Source organism: Palaemon carinicauda, chromosome 1 (genome assembly GCF_036898095.1).
Source record: "Palaemon carinicauda isolate YSFRI2023 chromosome 1, ASM3689809v2, whole genome shotgun sequence".
NCBI classification, from domain to species: domain Eukaryota; kingdom Metazoa; phylum Arthropoda; class Malacostraca; order Decapoda; family Palaemonidae; genus Palaemon; species Palaemon carinicauda.
In genome coordinates this window covers 187,234,721-187,256,955 of record NC_090725.1, presented here as the reverse complement: position 1 = coordinate 187,256,955, position 22,235 = coordinate 187,234,721, and the positions used below count along the sequence as shown (strand labels likewise).

Here is a 22,235-nt window from a genome sequence, read left to right as displayed (position 1 = left end):
TTTATCTCAGTGTTTTTCAAGCTTTTGAGTTCCAGGATTCTTCAGCCGAGCATTTTGCTAAGATTACTAATAGTCTTGAATATTTATTCCCTCTTGCCTTATAGGACACTTATTTATGACAAAAGAAGGAACGCTCTTCAGCAAACATTGGACCAAGTACAAGTAGGTTTAGAATATAAAAAAGGCTACCGAGTCATCACCTGATCTTAACACCGAAAAACCCCTGCCATCTATGTTAGGTATGACAAAAAAAAAAACTCTTGTAGCAACTTCATTTACAGTTTCATTTCGCCATCAACCATGCCATCCTCTTCATCATGCAACTAATTCCTTACTTCCAACTCCACCTTCTTCCTTGTTCTGCTAACAGGAGAGATGCCAACTTCAAGGTAAAGTGACCATTATTGCTGTAACTATTTATTGTATCTCTCTCTCTCTCTCTCTCTCTCTCTCTCTCTCTCTCTCTCTCTCTCTCTCTCTCTCTCTCTCTCTCTCTCTCTCTCTCAGAAGAAAAAGAAAAAGAGATAACCCCTCACTTTTACAAAAATGTTCCAAAAGACAGCCAACAAAATTGTCATCACAAGGATGGAAACTAGGCAATATTCCTCCAATCTATAAGAAGGGACCAAAAAAGGAACCTAACGATTACAGACTTGTGTATCTCACTTCAGTGCCTTGCAAAAATTTTTAATCAATTATAGTAGCTTTAATAGTAGAACATTATAGAGAGAGAAAAAAATCTTATAGACAGTCAACATGGTTTTAGGCAAAAGAGATCCTGTGTGACAAATCTGTCAGAAATGTTCCTTACATTTAGCCATTTTATCTTTTTACCAAGGCACTTCCCTCAATTTTTGGGTAGCCGACATAAAGAAAATATAAGAACAAAAGGGACTTTTCTTCTCTTTGCTCCTCCCAGCCTGACAAAGGGATTCAGCCGAGTTTGGTTGGTACTCCTAGAGTGATACAGCCCACCCTCCCATGTTATCCACCGTAAATGGAGCTTCATATACTGAATGCCCTACTGCTGCTACCTCAACAGTCACCAAAGCGACCGAAGGAAGTAGCAGGGCCTGCCAGAACTGCATCATAATCATTTGCCATTCACTCCTATTTCTAGCATGCTCTTTTTCCTCTTTCACATTATCCTCCTATCACCTGGATCTTTCTTCACTCCATCAATCCACCCAAACCTTTGCCTTCCTCTTGTACTTCTCCCATCAACTCTTGCATTCATCACCTTCTTCAGCAGACAGCCATTTTTCCATTCTTTACATGATGAACCACCTCTACACATTCATATCCACTCTAGCTGCTAACTCATTCGTTACACCCCGATCTTCCCCTCGCTACTCCATTTCTAACCTATCTACTCAAGATACACTAGCCATACTCCTCAGACACTTCATCTCGAACACATTCAATTTCTGTCTCTCCATCACTTTCATTCCCCTCAACTCCGATCTATACATCACAGTTGGTATAATCACTTTCTCATACATAACTCTCTCCACATTCATTCCTAACCCTCAATTCTTTGCCACTCCCTTCACTGCCCCCCAACACTTTACATCCTTTATTTACTCCTTGACGTACATCTGCTTTCACTCTACCATTTGCAATAACAACAGACCTCATGTACTTAAACTGATCTATTGTACTTCAAGTAACTCTATTCAACTTGACATTCAACCTAGCACCACCCTCCCTTCTCGTGCATCTCATAACCTTACTCTTTCCCACATTACCTCTTTCTTCTCTCACACCTCCTTCCAAACTCTGCCACAAATTGACTCGGCTTCTCCGAGTTCACAACCAATACATTATCATCTGCAAACAACTGATTTATCTTCCATTCATGATCACTGTTGTCTCTCAGTTTTAATCCTCAAGCAAGTACTCAACCATTTACCTCTCTCACAACTCCTTAAACACACAAATTGAACAACCATGGCAACATCACACATCCCTGTCTCTGCCCCGCTCTCACTGGAAATCACTTGCTCATTTCATTTCCTATCATAACACACAATTTACTGCTTATGTATAAATTTACTGCTTGCAACAACCTTCCACCAATTCCATATAACCTCATCAAATTCCACGTCACCTCCCTATCAACTCTATCATAAGCTTTCTTCAGATCTATAAACGCAACAAACACCTCATTGCCTTTTGATAAATATTTCTCACATATTTGCCTAACTGTAAAAATCTTATTCATACATTCCCTACCTTATGTTCAGTATTAATCTGTTACTCAAAACAAATTGTATAATATAGACCAGTACTCTTGTCTGAAAGTAGCACCTAAGTGTCTTTCGTGTATAATCAAGATGTCTTTGGATTTATTACTAGAGAGTAGATCGAGATGTGAAGATTTAGACTATGGAAATATTTAAAGTATTGTGTGTTAAGTAAAACCTGCTTGATACCAATTTATTGCAGTAAATAATATTTTGTGAAAGTGTAATAAAGGGATTTTGTTGCCCAGTGAAATGCTCCTCTAGCACCATTTCTAAGGCATAGTTATTGCTAAATATACCAGAGAAAAAAGGATGCATGGAATGCCAGGAATAAACCCAGCTCGCTCACTCTTTGAGTGTCGGTATAGTAAACTGGGGCGTGATAGAACCACGACCATAGGTCCCTCACCAATTAGACCTCTCCCTCATCAACATTCCCCGTCTGCTGCCTCCTACTACGACTATCCTTCCCCACCCCTACACCTCCCCACCCCCTTAACTCATTCCTCCATAGCACCAGTGTTGGTCAGACGTGTTTTGCTTTGCTCTGTGCTGTTTTGTGTTTTTGAAGATGTCCGACGTTTTAGAGATCCCTGCTCCCAAGTTGAGTATTATATTTGTCTGGTTGGGATGTCGAGGTAGTGACACTCATTTAACTCATGTTGGGTTTTCTAATTTTATCATTTTATCGCCGCTTGTTCAGGTTCCCTTACGGGGATTCGCCCGCGGCCATTTTGGTGTCGCTTCCTCGTGATCTCTTTGTTTATCGGGCTTTCATTTAGTTCCTAATACTATTTGTAAGCCCTTTTTATGTTTTGGACATCTCATTTAATGGTTTGGCATGATTGTATTTTATTTTTATGACTTTTTGCGCTGTGCTTGTTAGCCTACTTGGCCGCGGTGGGTAGCCTTCTTGCCAGCCTTTATGTTTTTTGAGTACTTTACGGGAGTATATTTTGACATTTTTTTATAACTCTGTTACCACCTTGAATTCGGTCATTATTATTCTTATAACTATTCAAGTCTTAGACCTAAAGAACTCTAAATTAGAGCATTTCAGAAATATATTTTCTGATACGCAAAACAACCAGAAAGGATCTAACAATAACAACCTCTTCATGCTTGGCACAAGTCAGTCGAAAGGTAACAAATACAAACTGGAATTGAAAAGATATAAAAGATATAACACCACTCAATGTGGTAATTTCTTAACATACAAAATAGAAAATATATGGAACAGACTTCAAGTGGATGTAGTGAGCAGTAAGCAAATTTAAGAACAAGTTAGACAAGATCATAAAAACTCTAAACACACTTATTTGCTATACCCAAGAGTAAATGGAGTCTCTGCAAGTGGACTAAAAAGTCTTTTGAGACATCCGATATCCTTGTAACTCTCTCTCTCTCTCTCTCTCTCTCTCTCTCTCTCTCTCTCTCTCTCTCTCTCTCTCTCTCTCTCTCTCTCTCTCTCTCTCTCTCAAAAGACCACATCTAGAATACATAGTCAAATTCTGGGCTCTAAGTATTCAGAAGGATATAGATAGACTGGAAGCAGTACAAGCTAGGGTCACCAAACTTGTTCCAACACAAAGGCAATTTGAATATAGATTGAGGATGGAACTTTTGAACTTATTTGATATACAAACTCGATGACTAAGCGGACAGTTAATAGACATTCAAAATTCATAAAGGAATAAAAAAACGGATTTTGAAGCAGAGCAAAAAATCTATTTTTGGGTGAGATGGCCATGTCATCCTGATGGAAGGTTCCTTTAGGCAGCTTTCTAAGGGATACAGTGATACCTCTACATACGATCTTAATTCGTTCCAGAAACTACTTCGTATGTTAAAACGATCGTATGTTGGAGCAAATATTCCCATAAGAATACATGGTAATTGATTTAATTCGTTCCTCAGCCTAAAAACCCATAATAAATCCTTAATAAATGGCTACACATAATTACATGTGACATTAATACAATGCCTGTATAATAAATACATATTACAAACCAAAAAAAAGAACATAATAATGAAATAATAAATAAAAAACGGGTTGTAATGTAACACTTTACCTTAGCGACAGGCCAGCGCAGGTGTAGGGACTTCTACGCAGGAGGAGACGGAAGATCAGCGAGGAGGTAGGGACGGTGACTTTGTACGATAACAAGTACGATAACTTACACTAACTTACACTACTACGTGAACTTTAACTTAACTTATCTTATTTTTTTTTTCATTTTTATAATTTATATATATTTTTTTTACATTTTTTCTTTTCTTATTCTTAATTTTCATCACTTTCACTCGATTCGGTCTTCCTTTTCTTTGCTTCACTTTCTTTCTTTTCATCATGATCACTAGACCGTTTTAAAGATTTTTTAAAGAAACTATCGAGTGAAAGTTGCTTTGTACGGCTTTTGAGGATTTTTCTAAAATGCATTAAGCAAACATCATCGAACTGCGCAACAACACGGCAAACCTAAAGTTTTTGTGGGTGATGCTTGTCGATAAAATCAACAACGTGTTGATGATATGCCAACATCTGTTTTATTTCCGCCGTACCTAAGATTTCGCCTACCTCCTCGATCTCCTCCGACTCACTCAACTGCGCTTGGAACTCATCATGCTGCATGGCTTGCAACTCCTTGAGTTCCTCGGTGGTGAGCTCTTCATGATGCTCATCGACGAGTTCGGTGATGTCATCTTCATCTACCTCCAGACCCATGGACTTGCCAAGGGATACAATCTCTTCGACGTCTTCCTCGGCGGCAAGCACAGGTTCATTCTCGGGGCCAAAACCTTTGAAATCTCTGGGAGCAACAGCATCAGGCCAAAGCTTCTTCCAAGCGGAATTCAGGGTCCGACGAGTTACTCCCTCCCAAGCCTGATCAATGATCTTTAAGCAGTGCACGATATTGAAGTGGCTCCTCCAAAATTTGTGTAGAGCTTCTTAAAATTCCAGATGACTTGCTGGTCCATGGGCTGGAGGATAGGGGTGGTATTCAGTGGAAGATACAACACCTTGATGAATTTGTATTCGTCGATGATATCATCTTCGAGTCCGGGGGGGTGAGCGGGTGCATTGTCCAAACAAAGCAAGCACTTCAAAGGCAAATTCCTTTCCTGAAGATACTTCTTGACAGCAGGGCCGAAAACTACGTTTACCCATTCCACAAAGATATGCCTAGTAACCCAAGCCTTAGAATTAGAACGCCATAGAACATGTAGCAGGTCTTTATTAATTCTATGTGCTTTAAATGCCCTAGGGTTTTCGGAATGGTAAACTAACAGAGGCTTAATTTTGCAGTCCCCGCTGGCGTTGGCACAAAGCGCAAGAGTCAACCGATCCCTTATTGGCTTATGTCCAGGCATTTTCTTCTCTTCGGCGGTAATGTATGTTCGACTAGGCATCTTTTTCCAAAACAGACCGGTTTCATCACAGTTGAAAACCTGCTGCTCTACGTAACCTTCCTCCGCCACGATGCTTTCGAACTTTTTAACAGTCTTTAGCAGCCTTAGTGTCCAAGCTCAAAGCTTCAACATGACGAACAACTGAATGAATCCCGGTCCGTTTCCTAAATTTCTCGAACCAACCTCGAGACGCCTTGAATTCCTCCATCGTAGAATCGGCTGAACTCTCCCCCGCGTCACCCCGAGAGCGCGCCGCCTTCAAGTCACTGTAGATAGCGCTGGCCTTCTCACAAATGACTGTTTCCGTGATCGTATCGCCAATAATCTCCTTGTCTTTGATCCATATTAACAAAAGTCGTTCCATCTCTTCAAGGGTAGGGCTACGACGTTTAGAAATAATCGTGATCCCCTTCGAAGGTTTCACTGATTTAATGGCTGACTTCTGTTTTATGATCGTCGACATATTCCGGCCATATTGTTTAGCGAGATCGCTAACACGTACACCTCGCTCATGCTTTTCTATGATTTCCTGCTTTAATTCTAATGAAAGCATAGACTTCCTCTTTTTCTCACCACTGCTACTACTTCCTGAACCGAAACTAAGCTTTTTAGGACCCATGATTACGGAACACAGAAAACAACATGTGAAAAGGCAAGATAAAAAACTGTTAAAATTGAGCGAATAGAGGACAACCACACGATGCGCACTCGATGAGAGGACTGATCAAGGTGACCCTCGATTGGCGTCCCTCCGATGTGCTGCCGTCTAGCGGCGTCAACAACAAACTACGCTGGACGCTTTCGAGAAAATTCCACGGGTAAGCGTATTGTTTACGTCATACGTTGGAGCAACACTTCGTATGTTGAGACAGAAATTTGGTCGAATTTTACTTCGTATGTTGGAAAATTCGTATGTTGGGACAATTGTATGTAGAGGTTCCACTGTATTTGGCTACAGTGATACTCCCAGAGAATTGACCATAGGTCTCCAGAATTCTAACTCCTGGCGCGAGTATCCTTAACATTTTTCTCAAGGATATCGCATAATATCAGGGGACGTATTTCTTGATACGACACATGGCAATCTTCACCCCGAAAAGAGTTTTCGCTCTGAGGGGGAGGAGTGGCGAAATTGAAGGGGAGCCGTCATCAAGGTTACCCAGTGGATCCCCTTCCCGTACTACTACAGGGTCCAATACGGCTACCCATTCCTTGTAGCAATTAAGCATGGTGGCTACAGATAGAGTAGTTTCGGGTGGGGATTGTTGTACAATCCTTTTCTTAGAAAAGGAGGGTGGGTCCATCAGGATGACATGGCCATCTCACCCAAAAATAGATTTTTCGCTTTGCTTCAAAATCCGTTTTTCGGGCTCAAGCCTGATGGAAGCTTACCAGAGAAATTCTTGAAAGTACTGTATATGTGGGTTTGTATAAGTGCCTCAACCTTGGGTCAGCTTCTATATGGTCATCCAGGCCACATTAATATATGACGGTACCGTTATACGTCATATCCATAAAGCATGGAACAATCTTAGGGCTTCCTGCCCCCTGCAGGGAAATGTCATCCTCGACTATAGAAGCAGCAAGGTTTGCATATATATATCGGAACAAATGTAATTATCATTCAATTATTTTGTTCACATGTATAAGCACCTTCAAGTATACTTAACTTTAGGAAATAAAAAAAAAAACTGTAATTTTATTTAACTACTTTGGGGTGAATAAGACGCAAATACACCTTTAACATTTATTTGAATAGACAACTTAAATGTAACAGCTAGTGTATTAGATTAGACTCAGAATTATACATCCAACATATAAAGGTATATATATTTATTACCTGAAAGGGAAGAAATATCATTAGCCACTCTAAATCAGTTGAAAAATTAAGATAATTTCACTGTAAATGTTGGATAAGTATCAACACTGCGTACAAGTGTACGCATGGCACTGGTGTCATTGGTATGATTCTGCACCTTTAAAGAACACTCCTAATGTCACCAGGGTGACACTTGATAAAAGGTATTACACTGCAAGGTGTTAACACCTTTTCACCTAAACTGAAACAGTCCCACACAGTCCACTGTTCATTACAGCACTAGACGACAGGTTTCACAACACTACCTGCCGCCACCACAAAATGTGTTAAGTCGTGCACTTGCTTCGCATAATGTTTATAGAAGACTAGAGGATTTCCAACCAGTGCATGAGCGGAGTCTCTCAAAGTCCATAAACTGAAAAAAGTTCAGCGAGGAAGTAATCTTTCTCGGATCATGACCTGCGAGTGTACTATCAGGATGCGCTCTGGGAATGAAGTAGGTGAGCTTCACCCTCAGTTGTCTCAGGGATAAGTTTGATCCTGAGGTCTCACCTTTGAAGAGCTGTCCTCTCCTGAAGTGTGAAGTTCTTCAAAGATAGACCTTTAGACACTCTACTGGACATAGACATCTTTCTTCAAAGGGAAGATTCTCCAGGGACCCCACCTTTTGGTGGGTAGCTCGTTTTTGGCGAGAAAGGTAGGATCAAGAAAGAGATTCAGTTCTCCCACTTCTGTAAACTTAATATGGCGCTCGTCTCTTGGTAGGGCTACTATTTCACTAACTCTAGCCCCCGAGGCTATAGCGAACAAGAATATCACTTTTTGTGTTAGATCCTTTAGAGAGCAATCTTCATTGTTCAAGGTCGAAGCATAGTGTAAGACTTAGTCCTGAGACCATGAAATGGGCTTCGGAGGGGCTGCTGGTTTAAGTCTAGCGCATGCCTTCGGAATCTTGTTGAAGATTTCGTTCGCCAGGCCCACCTGGAAGGCGTATAGAAGAGGTCAAGTCAAAGCTGACTTACACGTAGTTATCATGGTGCCAGTCAAGCCTTGTTCGTGAAGGTGGATGAAGAAGGAGAGGCAGAAGTCTATTGAGATTTCCGTTGCCTTTTTTGCTTTTACAAAAGAGGCCCACTTCTTCCAAGACGATTCATATTGTCTTCTGGTTGACTTTGACTTGTATTCTTCTAGGAAGTCTATACTGTCTTTCGAGATCCCAAATCTTTTCTTGACTACTAAGGCGAGAAAATCATGAGATGAAGGTTTTGGGTTCTCTGTGATGAAGCGAAGACAGTCGACTTCTTAACCAATTGGGATAGAGCTGGGTTTGGTAGAGGGAACAGCCTCAACTGCAGTACTATCACCAGAGGGAACCAATTGCTCTTGGGCCACTTGGGGGCCACTACTGCTGCAGTTCCCTTGAAGGATCTCAGCTTGTTGAGGACCTTCAGCAGGAGATTCGTTGGAGGGAACAGGTAGATATGGGTCCATCTGTTCCAATCGAGGGACATAGCATCCGTCGCCTCTGCCAGAGGGTCCTCGTATGGGGCTACATATCGAGGTAGTTTCTTGTTGTGGCTCGTCGCGAAGAGGTCGATCTGCAGTTCTGGGACTTTTTCCAAGATGAAGGAGAATGAGTCTGCATCTAGGGACCATTCTGACTCTATCGGCTTTAGCCTGGATAGAGCGTCCGCCGTCACATTGCGGAACCCATGTAGGTGAACTGCCGATAAGTGCCATCTCTTTTTTCTTGCTAAACGAGAGATGGCTAGCATCACGTGATTGATGTAGGGCAATCTCGAGCCTTGTCGGTTCAGACATCTCACTATCACTTCGCTGTCCAAGACCAGCCTGATGTGGGCTGATCTGTGAGGAGATAGCTTCTTCAACGTCAGGAGGACTGCCATGGCCTCCAGAATATTGATGTGAAAGGTCTTGAACAGGGATGACCAGGTCCCTTGAGCTTTCCTTTGATGGGAGTGACCTCCCTATCCTTTCGTTGAGACATCTGTGTGGATGGTCACCGATGGGGGAGGTGGTTGTAAGGGAACAGTCCTTCGACCACGGCTTGAGAAGCAATCTTAGTAAGGTCGGTACCAGTCTCTGTAGATCTCTTCGTTTGATGCGTATCTTCTCCAGACTCCTGACGCATCTTTCAGCTGTGCTCTTAGCACTGGGCCTGTTACTGCTGCAAACTGGAGAGAGCCCAGTACTCTTTCCTGTTGGCGTCTTGAGATCCCGTCGGATTTCAGTAGTCTCTTGACAGAACCTGCGATCTCTCTCCTCTTCTTTGGTGGAATGGAGAGACAGTGTGACTGCAAGTTCCAATGGATTCCCAGCCATTGAAACTCCTGAGCTGGAGAGAGGCGAAACTTCTTGTGGTTGATCTTGAATCCCAGATGTTCCAGGAACTGGATCACTTTCTTGGATGCCTGCAGACAAGCAGTCTTGGATGCTGCCCACACTAGCCAGTCGTCCAGGTATGCGGCTACCTGAACGCCTTCTAGGCGTAGTTGTACGACTGCGTCTGCAAGTTTCGTGAAGATCCTTGGGGCTATGTTCAGTCTGAAGGGCATGGCTCTGAAGACATACTTTGTCTTTTGTAACTTGAATCCTAGGTAGGAGGATAGGGGGCAACTGACTGGAAGGGGCCAGTAAGCATCTGCCAGGTCTATTAACCCTTTTACCCCCAGGCTTTTTGGAAATTTCCAACCCTTAACCCCCAAGGGGTTACTTTTTTCCTAGCACATTTTGGTGTATATTTCTTTTAAATTGCTCTAACAGCCTTAATTTTTGTCATAGAAAGGTCAGGTTGGTCTCATTCTCTTGGAAAATGTCTGAATTTTCTCAAAAAATTAACAAAAATATGAAAAAAATAATTTTAGTAGCATTTTTTTGCAAGGACGTACCGGTACGTCCATGGGGGTAAAAGGATGGCTTTTGTGAAACGTACCAGTACGTCCTTTGGGGGTAAAAGGGTTAAGACTGTGCGCCCCTTTCGGTAACAGGGTCCTTATGTGTTGAAGGGTTAACATCCTGAACTTGTTGTTCTCGATGAATTTGTTGAGTGGCGACAAGTCTAGAATGACTCTGAGTTTGTCCGAGTTCTTTTTGGGAACACAGAACAGCCTTCCCTGGAATTTGATGGACTTTGCTTTCCTTATAACCTTTTTTTTTCAAGAGTTCTAAGGTATATTCTTCCAGTAAGGGGGTGGAGTGTTGGAAGAACTGAGGAAATGTAGGTGGAGATCTGTTCCATTTCCATCTTAGTCCAATCTTGATTGGGCTGTGGACCCAGAGATCGAAGGTCCAACAATCCTGAAAGTGGGGGAGTCTCCCTCCTACCTGGAGCATCTCATTGCTTAGATGGTCCTAAGGGTTTGCCACCCTGACCGCATCCTCCCCTGCCTCGTGAGGGGTTTCTTGAGGAGCCCCGTCGAGATCCTCTTCCTTTCGGGTGAAAGGTAGTGGTGTGCCTCTCAAAACCTGGGTTGAAGGCTGGTAACTGGGCTACCAGGTGTTGAGGCACCACTTGGAAGATGGTCTGTGGTTGTGCGACCACTTGTGGCATCATGGTCATGGTGACCGTGGGATGTTGCTGTACAGGCCGAGAAGGTAGTCTTGGCTTCTTTGTCTTCCTCTTAGGTTGGGGACCAGCATCAGGGGAAGACTTTCTCTTCGCAGAGATGCTCCACTTTTGGAGAAGGTTCCTATTCTCCGTGGCGGCTTTCTCGACTACTTGGACCACTTCCTTTGGGAAGAGGTCCTTACCCCAGATACAGGAAGTAATCAGCTTCCTGGGTTCGTGTTCGACCGTTGCTTTGGCAAACACAAACTCCCTACAGGCCCTCCTGGCCTTCACAAAAGCGTACAGGTCCTTGACGAGGGTGGCCATGTGCATCTTGGCCAGGACCATGTACATATCTTGGGTGCTGGCAACACCTGCACACATCTCCATGCAGTTCTAGAGGGAAAGGGAAGCGGCTAGCCTCTCCTTTGTCTCCCGTTCTTTTCGCAGGAGAAAGTCCTATAGCTTCGGTAGGTTCTCGCTGAACTGCTGTCCCACAATGTCTGCATCAAGCTTCGCTACTGAGAAGGTTAGGTGGACCTCCTTCCATTCCTTCTCATCTGTGGGCAAGGCCAGAGACAATGGCCTACACTCCTCTAGTGTAGGGCATGGTTTGCCTGCATCGATAGCCTTTAGCACACTTTGAAGAGCCTTCGACGTGAAGGGGAAGGATCTTGAAGAGGTAGCAAGAAAAGTAGGGTGTTTCTTGCTCAGTGCAGAAACTCTCGAGTTAGTGTAACCTGCCTTCTTCAGGCTACTCGTAAAGAGAGCCTGTGCCTTGTCGTGGTCGAAGACCATGACCTCCTTTGGTTCTGTCTCTTCTTTAGACGCTGGCTCACTCTTCAGCCGGATGAAACACTCCGGGTAAGCCGCTAAGTTTGGCCAAAACTCAATGTCGTTCAGGTGGACGGCTCCCATCTTTTCCGAGATGTAGAGTTTGTCATTGTTAATCGGCATAAACTCTGCATACCTCCAGAGATTGGTCTCGGAACAGGGTGGCAGATCCTTGACTCTGGGTCGCTTGAAAGACCCTCGGGAGGTGACGATCCGAGTTGCTTCACGGAACTCCTTCGTCATCTTCTCCTTTATGTCTACGTTTTCCTTACGTAGAATGTCCATTAGCGTAGTAAAGTGGGCCAAAACTGCTTGACCCAGCGAGTCTAATGGAGGGGTAGGAGCCGAAGACGTAGACAGTGTCGGCTGGAATGCCGGCACAGGCAGAGGGGGTTCCTCCGCTTCTGTCGAGTCGAGATCCTCGTCTCCTCCGGGTGGTAGAGTCACCTCTTCGTCAGGATCTTCTTGAAGGAGATCCTTTTCCGTGTCTGTGGACACTTCAGACATCCTCTTCTGATGGATGTCCACGCCTTGTAAAGCTTCACTTATATCGGCCTCGATTGCGATCTGAACGCAAGGAGGCCCGGGTCGTGTCAGGGGTATGACGGCATCAGCCGTTGCCTTTGGGAACAGCAAGCTTCTCATCATGTTGTTGGGAAGGTACGGTCCAGGAGAGTTCTTCTGGAACTCTCGTACCCATTTCCGAAGTTTTTCTCTTGTTGCGTCCCTCGACTCCGCCGACTTGGGATCGCCGAAACCCTCGGTCACCAAGGCCGAACAGACGTTGCAGTCCTTGGGGTCCCAATACCTCAAGGTTTCGGTTGTAACTGAGCAGGCGGCATGAGACCTGCACATAGTGTGACCACAATAGTTCCTACTTTTGTGGTTACAGTACATTACCTCACATTTCAGCTTTGGCTCCTCCTGTAAAGAAAGGAAAATGAAATGAGTATGCGGTTCATCAGAGTATTGAAGGAATACTTCACTTCAATATTATAATTGGTCTCAACAATGGACTGTGAGAGGACACACAGAATATGTTGGAAAATATAAACTACTGTATAGTGTGTAGTATAGTTTTCTGCCTGCAGTATGTACTATACTGCAGAAATACTGGCTACTGTATAATCTTATACTGTAGTTCTGCCAGCATGTTGCCGGCTAGGCTAGTACCTGGCGGCACTAGCCGACAGGGAGCGAGAAAGCATGGAGAGAAGGGCTACCTTATTATATAGTATAGTACAATAAATAAGGGTGTAGGTACTACTGTCCCTACTGCCTTCTTCCAGAAAGAGAGTTCAAATGGAAGGGGGGAATGAGTCATTCTAGCTTCCACCCAGCCACAGGATCTGTTGCCGGCTACTCTGCCGGTTCCAGGGATGTGGATGACCGTCCAAGAGAGGACTGAAGAACACTCAAAGACATCAGGGTCACCCAACAGCAGCTTTCATGGCCGGCACAACCTTTCCCGGAGCTATGCGTCCATATGGGGAAGGTCGAAGCGGCAATCAAGCCACCTAAGTAGGTGCCCAGCTGGCACCACAACCCACCCGGCAAGCGGGGAGATTGTAGGACACCGGCCAAAGACATTGCGATGGCTAGGCCATCGCTAAAGGACAGAGAGGGGCAGGGAAAGGGTCTTGTGTGTTGTGTCGGTCACTCCCCGTCATAACTCAGAAACATCGTTTCAATATCGGCGCCGTCCTTGGCGGCAGAAGAATATCGATTCTTCAGCCCAGGACCTTGTCGAACAAGACTTGTCTCCTTGGCCGCAGGGAGAAGGTGGCGGCAGTGTACTACCACTTCGGATGCGGGCTAGGGAAGCCAGGCTTCCTTGTCTGCAACTGTAAGCCGGTAGGGAAGTGACTACTCCCCTGGCAGCCGAGTTGGCGGCGTAAAGACTGAATACAGTGAACCCTCGCTACTTCGCGGTTCGACCATCGCGGATTCACCACTTCGCGGATTTTTTTCATAACCCATGTATATACATATATCGCGGATTTTCCAGAAATATCGAAAATACCGCGATGTGACCGATGGTACGAGATTGGAGAAAGTAAGGAAAATTGAATCGTGATTGATTTTCAATATAAATGAAACTTTGAGGAGCAACAAAGATATCATTTGTTAGAGAGATAGAGAGAGGTAAGGAATGGGAGGTAGTGAAAAGTAGCCCACAGAGAGAGAGAGAGAGAGAGAGAGAGAGAGAGAGAGAGAGAGAGAGAGAGAGAGAGAGAGAGAGGGGGGGTTTAAATGTAATAAACAAAAAAATTTGATAGGTTATAACAAATTGGTGCTTATGTAATATCAACTGTATACTGTAGACGGTTTGAATAAGTTAAGAAATGGTATAAATGATACTTTGTTAGTGTATTCGTACACACTCAAGAGCGGCAGCTAGATGACAGCTGATCTAATCACAGCCAAAAGTAAAAAAAAAAAAAGAAGTCAACAATACTCGATTTTTAAAACAAACCCGAAATTTAAAAACAAAAGTACACGATTTCTTAATGTGCAATTAACTATTCAAAGAGTGGCAATTTTCTAGAATAAAATGATATTTCCCAAAAAATAGTGGTTTGCTGATGAAATCGGATGCCGTATTTTTAGCTATAATTGAAATGGATGTAGACTCGGCCTAATTATTTCGTTTCGTATTTAATTGACACTAAGAAAACTAATTTTAGTTTCTTCATCTAAATGTAAGTATTGTACAGTATAACACGAAGAGAGAGAGAGAGAGAGAGAGAGAGAGAGAGAGAGAGAGAGAGATCAGCTGTTGTACTCAAATGGCGTGTTTTTGTTTCGTGAGAATTTCATCGCCACGACTTTAACAACAACATACTGTACTGAACTTTACAGTATTATACAGACTACTGTAATATGATAAAGTAAAATATTTGTAATCTATTTTATATGAAATGGGGCTATTTTTTTTGTTTAAAATTTACATTTACGTATGTAAAACAACTCTCTCTCTCTCTCTCTCTCTCTCTCTCTCTCTCTCTCTCTCTCTCTCTCTCTCTCTCTCTCTCTCTCTCTCTCGTAGATTGTTTTCTTGCTTTGCTACGTATGTATGATTTTATATAGATACGGTAAATAATACTTGTAATAACATATTTTATTAAAGCTTTTACTGTAATATCATTATTTATCACTTTCATCATGCGCGTTAAATTCCTTAGTTTGTTTACTGAGCGTACTTTATGACGCCTTCGTTTCAGGCGGCGTCATAAAGAAAAACATTTCATTTGGAAGTCCTAAGAAAAATTAAGTAAAACATTAGTAATAACCAAATCAACATACTGTACTGAATAATCAATATAATCGATGCAGAAACTAACCTATACACAGATGTGTAAATGCGTTTGTTTCTTCATTATAATCAGAGATAAACGTAAACAAAACATTGGTTGCCATTTTTTATTGTGCTTTTTAGCGTGTTTAGGAAACGCATGATATAAAGTCGCCCTTAATATTTGTGCCCGTTTTAGTTTAGGGTACGTTAGTACATGCATTAAGTGTTCTGTACATTAAAGGGTAGTTTGTTAACAGTACTACGTACAAGGGAAGGTTTTAAAAGTCTGAATATACATGTTAAATAAATAGGTAAATATGGTGTCACTACTTCGCGGATTTTCACCTATCGCGGCCGGGTCTGGAACCTATCTACCGCGATAAACGAGGGTTCACTGTACTCTGAGTTACTGTCGTAATTCCAAGCCGGGATATTCACTGGCAAAGAGGGAAGTCAGAAAACACTAGCCTAGTCAAGCCGGAGTACACTACTCTATGGCAAGACCAAGATAGGGTTGTCGCCTAATGGCGACACTCGGAGGGAAGGAAGGGTTTACCCTTAAATCTCTAAAAGAGACGAGTATCGAATTATATAATTAATGCTAGGAGATATACTATCTCCTGTTGAATTGATAAAACGATATGCGAGAGTAAACGGGGATAATGTACGAAAGTATACTAAAGCGCGTAAGCTAGGTTAGCCTAGCGCGGGTCGAGATCTCGGCTACGCTATATCACCGAGACTCTAACGTATACGATCGTTACATTTAAGGAAGAGGAAATATTTCGTGCCTGATCTTATCTTCACTAGTATAACTTTTGCCTAAATAGCTATATGTAATTCATTAAAGCTTAATACCGGGAACGTCGTTCTACTGACTAAAGGCATATATGGCGAACAACAGCGTCCAAAATGGCGCCTCCGGTTACCGGCTAAGCTCCGATAAACACATCTAAATTATGCTAATTTAACTGTGAGAAGGGAGCTAAGAATTATGCACAAGAAAGATTAAATACCCAACTTTCCAGAGGCAGAAGATGCTGGAGAATGCAAGATAAATCCTCGTAATAGCGATCGAAAACACAGAGTAAGCGGGAGTACACCGTGCGCAATTCGCTATAAAACAAGGAATGGGTAGCCACTTTTTTGTTACTTTATTTTCCATTTATTATTGAATTACTCTACTGTCTGTTCTTATTATACATTTCATTTACAGTACTGGTTATGAACGGTTAAGTTATGTATTGAATGATCTTAATGGTTGTACAGTATTTCATTGCGTTTAGTACAGATTAGCCTTATAAAATTGAATGTGGTGTTTTTGTAGAGCTTGGAAGGAATTAGGCGATTTACATGTAAAATCTGACTCATCATATGAAAAAATTACAGTACGAAAGCCAGTCCAGAACTACCGTAATTAATTTCATATCTTGAGGTATTACTGTCCATATGAGAGAGAGAGATATTTGCTTGTACGTCCTAACTTTTTAATGTACTGTGCTATATTAGTACAGTACAGAAAATAAAGTGCTTTTGTGTATTTTACAATTAAATTAAAAATACCTTTCTGAAGTAAATATTTACTAAAAAGCATTCTTAGAGTTTATACTGCCCAATATCCAAGCAATTTTTCTTCATTTGAGAGGTTAACTACTGCACTAATTGTTCAGTGGTTGCTTTCCTATTGGTAAGGGTAGAAGATACTCTTCAACTATTGTATTCCGCTCTTATAGGAGACGAACACTCCAAAATCAAACTATTGCTCTCTATTCTTGGGTAGTGCCATAGCTTCTGTACCATCGTCTTCCACTATCTTGGGTTAGAGTTCTCTTGCTTGAGGGTACACTGTGGCACACTGTTGTATCTTATTTCTCTTCATCTTGTTTCTTTGAAGGTTTTATAGTTTATTTATGGAAGATCCTTTTAATGTTGTTACTGTTACTAAAATATTTTATTTTAATTGTTCATTACTTCTCTTGTACAGTAGTTGATTTATTTCCCTATATCCTTTCCTCACTGGGCTATTTTTCCCTGTTGGAGTCCTTGAGCTTATAGCATCCTGTTTTTCCAACAAGGGTTGTAGCTTAGAATGATTGGCTGAACTTTTGTCAGAAGCAAATGATTTGCAAGAGACAGCCAAATCATGGGATCCTTACATGGTTTGTGTACCGCAATCGAATGCAATTAACTCATAATGATAATGATAATAATAATAATGATAATAATAATAATATTTATAATAATAATATCCACAGAAATCTCCAAATGTAGTGGTGCTTTAAACACAATAACTGTGGATAAGGAGGCTTTACTGTACTGTATATTTTATTGTTTGTTTTTTTATTTCTTATTCATTAGTTTGCTTTCCGTGTTGGATCCCTTGGGCTTGTAGCAGCCTGATTTTTCAACTAGGGTTGTAGCTAGGTTATTAATAATAATAATGATATAAATAATGATAATAATGACAATTCTTTATATCTTCACATCAAAAGGAAAACTGGTGTGTCATTTCCTAGCAATAGGGAAGGGTTTTCTGCTACAAAATCAAGAGGGATAGATTGTTAAAAATGACGATGAGGGGTAACACTATTACAAGCGGAAGACCAGTAAGTGGAAGAACTAGGAATATAAGTAATAAAAAGTGTGTGCAGTTTAAGAAAGGTGCTTTAAACTCGTTTTCCTTTCACAGGGAACTCATTCAAGAAGTTCAGGACTTGTACATAGCAGCAGCTAACCAGCGGCCAAATCAAAACATTGATGCAGATGTCCAATGTGGTCTAGGAGTTTTATTCAACTTGACTGGAGAATATGAAAAGGCTGTTGATTGCTTCCAGTCTGCTATAAGCGTACGACCAAAGGTAAGTTTTTTTTTTAGTTGATATTATGCATCATATATTGTTCATCTTTTATGTTCCTTTTGATTTGGACTTTAACTTTAATGAATTTGTACCATTTATTTTCTATAAGTATAGTGTCTGTATGTCCATAAAGATTTTTTCTTAATTCTTCATTAACATGTAAAAAGCATGTTATATTTAGCCATGTCTCTGTGATTTTAGTTTTGTGTTGCTAAGGCATATGCTGGGAATGATGTACACGTACATATATATTATGGAAAAGATAACTTTGTTTCATATTTTAACATAGAGATGTCCATTTTGTTGCTTGCTTTATTTTTACTTCCTCTGTTTTTGCTTCATTGGAATTGCTATTCATTTTGTCATTTTTATTTATGAATGATAGAGTAGGATTTGTAACTTTTTATATTTGTTCCCATTCTAACAAACCTTTTGTTATTTATGTGGATACTCTTTCAGCAGCAGCTGGAGGTAGCCATTAAACTTTAATTGCGAGGTGGCAACCCAGCCTCCTCTATATATACTCTCACAGCGGTGAGAAACGTCACTTTATCTTTTGGCTGAGTAGAGATCAGACGTGTCCGCTCTCCTCCTGATTGTCATTGGACTTTTTTAATTTTTTGCTTTCTCTTTGCAGGTGTGCGTGTCTTATGCAATCCCTTTCAATGTACGAACGTGTCCAGGGTGAAAGGGTGCCGCCTGAGGGACCTTCATGTCGTTGTTAGAGACCGACTTGCACTCTCTGTGTCCTACGTGGTGAGGGCATCGATGCGAGCAGGGTGCGCCCTGCGCAGAGTGTAGGAAGTGGTCTGCCTCCCAGTAGGAGAAGTTTGGGTGGTGTAGGAAAAAGAAGACTAAGCGCGATCATTCTCCCTCAGGGGCAAGCGGTGCGCATTCTACTTCTTCTCACACCCCCAAATCTCTCTCAAAAGCTACTTCTAGCTCGCGCTCTCAAGAGGGACGTTCAAGTAGGAGCGCAGATCGCTTAACTCCTTGGGGGGGGTTGCTTCCCCTAGAGGAGCAACTTCTCCTCCAGCTGCTGGCGAGCCTTTCTCCCTTTCAGATCTGCTGCAAGTGTGGTCGTCCTTAGGGATATCGGGATCCCCTTCGAAGGAGGAGCTGCTGCGCCTCCTTCACCGGGTTCCACGAGGAAGCCTTCTCCGGAGCTGTCAGCATCTCACACTCTGGATCGGTTCGAAGTCCATCTGTCTCCTTCCCCTGATCCTTCCACGCGTGGGCAAGGTGATCGTTTGCTTTTACCTCACCAACGACCCTCTGCTGATGACGAACCCTCTCTCCCTCCTGGGACCTCATCGTCCCTTAACCCTCAACCCCCTGTTTCTTCCAACAGGAACCGTAAGGTTGCAGGTGACGATCTTCCGGGGATCAGCACGCATTCCACCAGCATTTTGCCTCGCCCCTTTGGAACATCTTCCCCTGATCGCCGTTCGCAACTATCGGAAGATCTTAATGATCGTAGGTCATCACGATCCGAGTGTTCTTCACCAATAAGACGCTACGCTTAGTAGCTTCACATTCACGGAACCGTAGGTCTCAACGGTCTCTTCGGAGGCATTCCTCTTCACGAGGACGAGTCTCGCGATTGCGTTATTCACAATCGTGAGCAAGGTCTAGACCTACTGTAGGTCCACATGCTCGCTCTCTAGATCGCCACGATATAGATCACGTGGAAGGTACTCCCGCTCCCGAGGACGACGCTCATGTTCAAGAATTCGGCGTTTGCGCTCGCGAGGGTATCGTTCAGGAGAACGACATTCACGTTTGCAACCCGACGTTCACTTTCTGTCGCCGTTCTCGAACGAGAGCTACAGTAGATGCTCATCGTTCACGAACAAGAGCTAGATGCTCATCGTTCACGAACGAGAGCTAGATGCTTATCGTTCACGAACATCACGATCACGAACCGCGCGTTTGCGATCAAGGTGTTAGACGTTCCTCGCCTAGAGGTAGGCGCACAAGCAGCCCATCAGCATGTAACCCCTCAACCAGACCTTCGAAACAACCTCAGACTGAACCTGATGATGAGAACGACCACTTCTCAGACAGGCGTCCAGCTATACCCTCAGTGCTTTTCACCGTATGAGGAGTTTTGGTGAAGCGCTCGCCTACGCGACGCTTGGAAATGCGTCCTGCTGTGACGCGTTCTCCATCTAGAGTAGTTCTTACTCAGAGGCCTCCTCATCCAACTTCGTCGAATGTAAGTGCTCCTCTGGGGCATCAGGAAGACACTAGACCTTCCTCTTCCTCTGTGGCTCCTAGTGCTCCTGTTGCCAGCATTATGCTCGCAAATCGCATCCGTTGACGGGTGAAGTTTGGAATATTGTGCTTGAATCTTGCAACTTCACGAGCAAATCTGCAAATTTTGCGAGCAATTCGCAAGATGTGTCAAAATCCCGAGCAAGTGCGGATTCAGCACCTTCGTCTCGCCCTTCTGCGTCTTCCACCTCGAGCGGAAGACCGACACCCCTCTCAGAAGTGTTCAAGGAGCCTCCTAATGCCCCATTTTTGGAGAAGACCTATGTTCTCCATGGTGGCGTTCTTAATTCCTTAGTGACCTTGTATGGGAAGAGGTCTTTACCCCAGATGTTGGAAGATATTAGCTTCCTTGTTTCGTGTTTTACTGTTGCATCAGCGAACACAAACTCTCTACATGCTCTCCTAGCCTTCATAAAGGCATAAAGGTCCTTCACCAAGATAGCCATATGCATTTTGGCTATGACCATGAGCATGTCTGGGGTACTCTCGTAGGTTGAACACAACTCCATGTAGTTTTGTAGAGAAAGGGATGTCTCAAGTCTCTCCTTTAACTCCTGTTCATTACACAAGAGCAACTCAGACAATTTAGGGAGACATACCTTGAATTGTCGACTTGCGGCGTCCTTGTCTAATTTTCCTACTGAAAATGTCAAATGGACTTCCTTCCGATCCTTTTCCTGTCCGGGAAAAGCTGGTGACAAAGGCTTGCACTCATCGAGTGTGGGACATGGCTTACCCGCCTCTACCGCTTTGGCAACAGAAGTAAATGCCTCCCCCATAAAGGGGAATGAGAGTGAAGTAGGAGCAAGAAGGGAAGGGTGTCCGTTATTCAGTGAGAATACCTTCGACTCTGAATAACTCGCCTTTCTTAGACTACCTGAAAGGATAGTCTGTGCCCTATCATGGTCGAGAATCAAGACCTCCTTTGGTTCCGTTCCTTTTCTTGACTTTGGTTCGTACTTCAGTCGAACCCAACAATTAGGGAAAGCATCAAAGCTTGGCCAAAATTGAATTTTGTCCAAAGGAACAGCACCCATTTTCTCTGAGATGCAGAGATTGCCATTTGAAATCGGCATCTGCTCCGCGAACCTCCAGGGATTGGTTATGGAGCATGTTGGTAGGTTTTGATTCATGGGTCGTTTGACTGACCCCTGGGAAGCGACAAGAGAAACTTTTCGAGGATCTATCTTGCGTTTTACTTCCTGCTTTTCGTTTTGTCTACGAAAGCTCTCTATTTGATTCTTCAGTTGGATACATAATTGTACCACATTATCCAAATTAGGGGTAGAAGACAAAGATGTCGACATCGATGGCTCTAAAGCCGGCACAGGCGGAGGAAATTGCGACGCAACATTTTCCTCTTCTACCTTGGGGCATTTCTTGCCCTTAATCCCAAAGGTTTTCTGGCTGTCAGAGGATGTAGTTAGCTCCTGAGGCACTACTGTTTCCTCACTTGCTTTCGGAAATAGTAGCTTACGCATCCCATCATTAGGTAGGAAAGGTCCCGGAGAGATCTTTTGAAAGCCTCTCACCCAGTTGCGTAATTTATATTGAGCTGTATCCCTAGTATCTGTAGACTTGGGATTTTCAAAACCTTCGGACATTAATGTCCGACATATATTGCAAACCTGTGGGTTCCAGTAATGTAGGGATCCGGAAATAATATTGCAACGGGCATGAAACCTGCAAGTATTATGACCGTAAAAATACTTACTCTTGGCCTTGCAGAGGACTGCAGCACAAGGTATCTGGTGTTCCTTCTGTAAAGAAAGGAAAACCAAATGAGTATACAATGGATTATCTCCTTGACAATCAACATGCAAATGTCCTTTACAATAGAGTAGCTTAGGATAGTAAGCTATTAAGGGATAGTAGGAGATACATACTTGTGTACCCCTGTGAGCAAACGCTGTTGCCTCCCCTC

At 42.9% G+C, this 22,235-nt stretch overlaps 1 protein-coding gene across 6 annotated transcripts in view; it reads left to right on the top strand.

The window, feature by feature from the left end:
- LOC137653138 (peroxisomal targeting signal 1 receptor-like) overlaps positions 1–22,235 on the top strand; it is a 472,440-nt gene that overhangs the window by 326,925 nt on the left and 123,280 nt on the right. For all 6 annotated transcript variants that reach the window (XR_011046415.1, XM_068386531.1, XM_068386528.1 and 3 more), the window contains exon 12: positions 17,866–18,034. Coding sequence is in view for 5 of the 6 variants with exons in the window: in XM_068386531.1 (XP_068242632.1) it covers positions 17,866–18,034 (169 nt within the window). In the remaining variant the exon portion in view is untranslated. The remainder of the gene's footprint in view (positions 1–17,865; positions 18,035–22,235) is intronic.